The sequence below is a fragment of the Cyprinodon variegatus genome, unplaced genomic scaffold, assembly GCF_000732505.1.
Source record: "Cyprinodon variegatus isolate N-32 unplaced genomic scaffold, C_variegatus-1.0 Scaffold27, whole genome shotgun sequence".
NCBI classification, from domain to species: domain Eukaryota; kingdom Metazoa; phylum Chordata; class Actinopteri; order Cyprinodontiformes; family Cyprinodontidae; genus Cyprinodon; species Cyprinodon variegatus.
This window is the reverse complement of record NW_015150480.1, coordinates 112,169-118,087: the sequence shown is the minus strand read 5'-3', so window position 1 is coordinate 118,087 and position 5,919 is coordinate 112,169. Positions and strand designations below refer to the sequence as shown.

Below are 5,919 nucleotides of genomic sequence, written 5' to 3'. Positions count from 1 at the left end.
ACCAAAGAAATAAAATATTTTCATGTACCCCTTGCAATGCACTCACGGATCACTAGGTATCCCCTGATCAGTAGGAATTTATGGTTACCGCAGCAACCACAAGGAGGAGACTTTTTAAGTATTGAAGACAGAAACAGAGTTTGATGGATGAAGTAATCATATTAACGAGCAATGCGCTGGCTGCGATATCTCAGATTTATTTAGTTCTTTCAGGGCCTCCTGAATGAGCCTTAGGAGGGAGATGAGGAGGAAAAGGTTGGATCTCCAGGTTAACTGCAGAATTCAGCTGCTTAATCCATACATCTGATCTCCAGGTGGAGCATTAAGAAGCCTGTTAGCCCATAGAGAACAAAACTCTGGACTGAGATGATGGGTTCACCTCCAAAAGAGGCAGAGCTTCATCTTCTCTGCAAAATGGGATTCTACCATTAAAACCAAACTCTTCCACAAGTCTCAGTGGGATTTAGAGGGAGGCAGAAAATCAGCAGTTTTTAGCTTTGGTTTCCTACCCTGGATGGTCCTCGGTATAAACCCCGGAGCTGATCCCAGGACAGCTCCTGCTGCACATCCAGCGTCACTGCAGCCAATACCTGGAACACAGCAAACATGCCATCACCGCGTGTCCAACGCGCCTTTAAAGGAGGAAGGTTGAACATCCTGGTGCTACATGAGAAATGGATGAGTGAAGCTTTCAGCCACATCATCTCATTATTGAATCTGGAGCTACACAGAAAAAGATAAGATCTTAGCTGCTTTCCAAGGAGCACGCTGCAAAAGCATGCAATATAAGTCTATCTTTCAGCTCTCCATGTGTCCGCAGAATAAGATGATTTATGTTTAAAATAAGAAAAAAAAATTTTTTGATGTTATTTCAGATGCATAATTCCTCATTTTCTTATTTTAAGGCCAAAACTACTTATTCCATTGATCACCTTATTTACCTGTTCAAATTAAGGAAAAACAGACTGATTTGACATTTTTTTTGTTTTAGATCAGTTTTTGCAGCGGCAGGGCTACCATCACGTACGTTTTACTGCTGGTTTTGTCTGACTTCAGACCAAGCCTTACCTTCTTCCCGTGGGCCTCGCCTCCTTTCTGCTGATGTCCTGATGAGAAACGAGTCTGAGGCAGAGAAAAACACGACTCGTCATATCTGCTTGTTTTAATGCTGCAATAGTTCTGCTCCAACAGCCTTATTTCTTATTTCAACTGTTGCGTACATTAGCTGTGACATATGAGTCAAGATGCTATGACCGAAAAAATTTGATTGACAGATGACATTGATATATGATTGGCCGAATTTAGGTGTTCAGGCTGACGTATAACTAACTGGCCTGCATAAAATAATGAAAAAAAACCCAGATTATAAGACAGGATTGTTTTTTTTTAAATAGAAATTTTCTAAATTTTGGGACAATATGTCTTATAAAGAGTACATTTATATAAATGTTTAAGCCAGAATGATTTGACATTTAAATATGATTTCCCTATGACTTTTAATCCAGTTGATTCCGTTCTGAGTCCTTTTTTACAAACTTTGCCTCCTAATGAGTGGAGAAGCACCAACCTGGGCGAGTGACGCGCTGCGGCTCCTACTGGGTTCAACAGAAGCCCCGCCCCTTCCTCCATGGCTGGAAGAACACTTGTAGCACCTCCAAGGCTGTGGCAGCTCGGAGCTCTGGCCCCGCCCACAGTCTTTCTGCTGGAGGCACTGCAGGTGGTACAGGTGGCCACAGCTGGAGGAAACAGGAAAATGTGTAAGTGGTGGCAGGTCTATTCATAGGAGTGGTTAGCATTAGCAAATGTTGAGCAGAAGGAACGCTGCCTCCTGAGTCCCTTAGCTCCTGTAAATCAGCACCAACGCTCTACATTAGAAACACCTGAGCTCAGGCTAACCTGACCTAATGGTGCATAATCCTATCGTGTCAGTGTTGGCATGGTAACCAAAAGTAGTTATTGATATATTTTGGACATATCAACCTTTATAAAACAAATATTTATATATTTTTTTAAATAAAAAGAATCCTTTTATTCGGCTCCACTCTACATGTTCTTTTGATGGATTATTTATTGGAAAATTGATCATTTTGAAGAAAACATGGTCAGGATCTTCAAATCAATCCAAAAATTCTGCACTTTCTGTTAAACATGGTCTAAAATCCAGACACAGAGTATTTATATTAGAAAAACACTGTACAGTATTTTATTTGTTTATTTTCTTAACTCTGTCACCGTCCACATTGAGTCACCAGTTCTGCTATAACTGTTTGCTGCTGCTGGAACACCACATTTTGGGACAATAAAGGGATTTTCTATTCTGTTCTAAATTCAGTCTCAACCAGGTGATCTTTTTTAATCAAAAGTTGCATATCAGTGAAAATCAAAACCTACAATTTAATAAACCTTTATCTGCATCCACCAACTGGACCGGTTAATCTGATTAACAGATTAATGAATTTATTCCAATCCAGAGGCCTGTAAATGGCCCCTGCCCATTATCCTCCTGCAGCAGTGTGTCGCAGTGAGCAACGCAAGAGGGACAATCAGGAACTAGCTGTGGGTCTAGATACGGGCGAGGCGGTGAGGATGTGGAGGCAAGTTTGTGGGACAACGGAGGGACATGAGGGGCAAAAAGAGCGGGGATCCAGTTGAAAAAAGGGTCCCAGCGTTCTTGTGCACCTCGCTCTTCTAGCTGGTCCAACTTCGCGAGTCGTTTTTCACAATGGTGGTCATTCAAACAAAACAAGCCAGTAAGCTACCAAACAGGAAAAAAGCATAGTGTAGTGTGGATGTAGATTTGGCCAATCAGAGGCCTCCTGTCTGTGGTCTCCTTTCAGTTTTGGAGAGGTGCACCAGAGTGTCTGTGGAGGGGGGGGGCATATTTGCGTTCACTGCGACACACGCAGACCACCTGGTTTCTGAGTATAAATCAGCCTTGATGCGTAGTTGAAAAGCAGTATCTCACTCCCATTTATTAATTTTCATAGAATTTCAATTTATTATTACTTTTGTCTGATTGAAAATATTTCTGTGTCCAATCTGTTTTTTTTCTTTTATTAAAGGAGGGGGACCACGCAACCCTGTTTTTATTTACTCAGTAAAACCTCCCAGCTCCCAGCATGGAGGCAGCATTAAGGCTGAGGTCTGTGGGTTTTTCCAGAACATCTGTTACCTGAACACAACGATCTCCTCCGTCGCATCCTGCTTCCTCTTGTAGTGCTGCAGGCAGATGTTGCAGCAGTCTTGTCGTGGATGAAGCCCTCTGGTGACGACAGAGCGGAGATGAGCCAAGGACCAGTGGAGGTCGTGGTTCAGCAGACTTGTTGTTGTTTCCAGCAATGTCTGAGAGACAAACAAACATCTTTACTGCTTCTATCTCAAATACCATTACCTTACATATCCAATTAGATTTCTACTTGGCTCTACCTTTCTTATACCTAAACCAAAATGCTTTGGTTATCCTGAGCTATTTTCTGCATTTGTGCTGCTATAGGCTTAGCCCGCTGGAGGACATAGGGACCCTTTTACATCATTATATCTCTATTCTCCCATTCTGCTGTATTTGTTAGTAGTTCAATCTCTAATCTTATGCTCTCTCTTGAATTGTCTGAGTAAAGTGCATTGAGATAGAATGTGTTGTGAATTGGAGCTATAGAATTAAAGTGAATTCAATTGAATTGATTTATTTAAGAAGGCTTTAAACTGTTACATTACCTAAGCTTTTTCAAACAAAGGGCTGAACATTTACAAGACAATAAAGCAAAATGATATAGAATGAAACAATTAAGACTAATAGGTAAACAAGAATCAAAGACACTTAAACTAAATGGAAATGAGATGCATAGGATGAGTGAACAAGTGTGTCTCTAACTTAGCTTTGAAACCGTCCATGTCTATGGGGAGATATCTTCAGAGGGACGGAACACGGAGGAAAAAAAGCTCCGCAACAATTTGGGCTTCAGGAAACCGTTTAATGAGGCAGTTATCACGTTTCAAGGCAAATCTTTGGGACAGATGATGTAATTTCTGACATCCAGTGACTATCAGTCTTGTCAGCATTAAGAAGCAGGAGATTATTAGATAGCCAGTCCCTCAGCGCAGACAGACTTTATTTCTGACTCGTCAGAAAACCTTCCTACGGTTACACATCATCAGCATGGCAGCCGATTACATGAAACCTAATGTGAATAAACTGCCAGTTAGTTTGTGGAAATCTGCTCTTTTTTCCCCAGTTTCAGCTGACAGACGTGTATGTATCTCTGGTAGATTTATTTCATTTTAAGGCTTATTTTTTTATACTTTTTCATATGTATGTTTTTATTTGAGGGTTGAGAGAAAGGAAATTTCTGTTTTGTGTATGTATACACATGGCTGACATAAAAATAAAGTTACTTTGGCTTGAAAAGACAGAGAGGCAGAAGGTGGAGAGAAAAAAAGCAATGGGGCCGGGAGCAGACCCCTGAGGGACCCCATGCCTCGTGGAACAGGTCTCTGAGTGATCACTTTTACAAACTAACATTCTGAGATCTCCCTTGTAGGCAGGATCTACAGCCGTGGGAGTATATTCCCTATCTAATTAAGATCTAAACTCAAAGATCATCTGACTGAACCCAAATTGCCCTTCTCCATATACAGATTTTGTCAATTAAGACATAAAAGCTCCAAACAAGCTGCCACCTGGGAAGAAAAAAATGACCCCAAATCCTAACAGCTCAGGCCAACCAAGAAATCAGTGAGAGCTGACATCCGGTCTACTGTCCAGTTCATGGCATGTAAAGGGAACCTGTCTATGAAGTCTCACCTGTTCATAGGTAAAGGTGTCCAACATCCCCAGAATGAGCCCCTGAATCTCCGCCAGCTTTCCTCGTCCATAAACGGGATCCTGATGGAAACAATCCAGCAGTTCGTGTCAGATGTTTGAAGCAGATTCACTGAATTTCCTGAGAGAAACTCCACCCACCAGAGCTGAAGGGTGGCTAAGACTGGAATCAACATGTGTTTCTGACTAGAATATCTAATTTTCTAAAACAGAATAAGACCAAAGATTCAGAGCGATCTGCCCTCCTGGTGAAAAACTTTTTTTCACCAGCCGAGGTTCTTCTGTAATCAGTAAACTAGCTAACTTGAATAAAAAGCCGGGGCTCATATTTCTATGTGAACAGTTGATCTGTTGGCTGGAGGTGAAGCAACGTTTCTCTGAGGACATTAGGACCTAACATCCTCATGGTTGAAGTGCAGTAATCATGACCTCAGCTTACCCAACAGAGGAATCGGTTGTTTAAACAGCAACCCAAAGCCACAGATACACACCTGCAGTATGTGCTGAATGATGGCGGGGAGGGAAATAAAGCTGCTCATACAGTTCAGGACCTTCAGGGTCATCTCCTTCAGACCTGCCACAAACACAGACATGTTGTCTTACTAGAACAATAATGACAATAATGACAGGTTGTTCTCAAGAAATAAAACCTAAACATCTAACTCCGTCTGAACGTCCGCGCTGACCTCTAAATCCCTCCATCACTATCTAGAGCTGGGACTATACAGTGAACTTTATAGTGAACTTAATTAAGTGACGGTTCAGATAGATGATCACTGCTTTTTGCTCTCTGTTGATCATGTAACTCCGCCTTTCTTCATCGTCCGCGGGGCGCTGTGACAACAAATCTGATGATACTTTGAGAGCTGAGAGCTCTCCACACAAAGCATGTTGGAACACATTTGCTTGTCTAGTGACCATGGATCATCACTACTTTTCAAGGTGCATTGTGGGAAATTTCAAGTCAACAACTTTTCCATCCACTAGATGTTTGGACATTAAGTGCCCTATAGAGTGATTAGGGTGGATGTTTGGACACAGCCACTGTTTCCGATGGATGGATGGATGGAAGGATGGATGGATGGATGGATGGATGGATG

The 5,919-nt window shown here is 41.8% G+C and overlaps 1 protein-coding gene across 1 annotated transcript in view; it reads right to left on the bottom strand.

Moving 5' to 3' along the window:
* The window catches only part of vps8 (VPS8, CORVET complex subunit), a 62,220-nt gene that overhangs the window by 5,313 nt on the left and 50,988 nt on the right, over positions 1-5,919 (bottom strand). Inside the window, exons 40-45 of the mRNA XM_015396888.1 lie at positions 5,311-5,393; positions 4,802-4,882; positions 3,173-3,342; positions 1,568-1,736; positions 1,069-1,122; positions 510-590 (exon numbers count right to left, since the gene is read on the bottom strand). Coding sequence (XP_015252374.1) covers positions 510-590; positions 1,069-1,122; positions 1,568-1,736; positions 3,173-3,342; positions 4,802-4,882; positions 5,311-5,393 — 638 coding nt within the window. The remainder of the gene's footprint in view (positions 1-509; positions 591-1,068; positions 1,123-1,567; positions 1,737-3,172; positions 3,343-4,801; positions 4,883-5,310; positions 5,394-5,919) is intronic.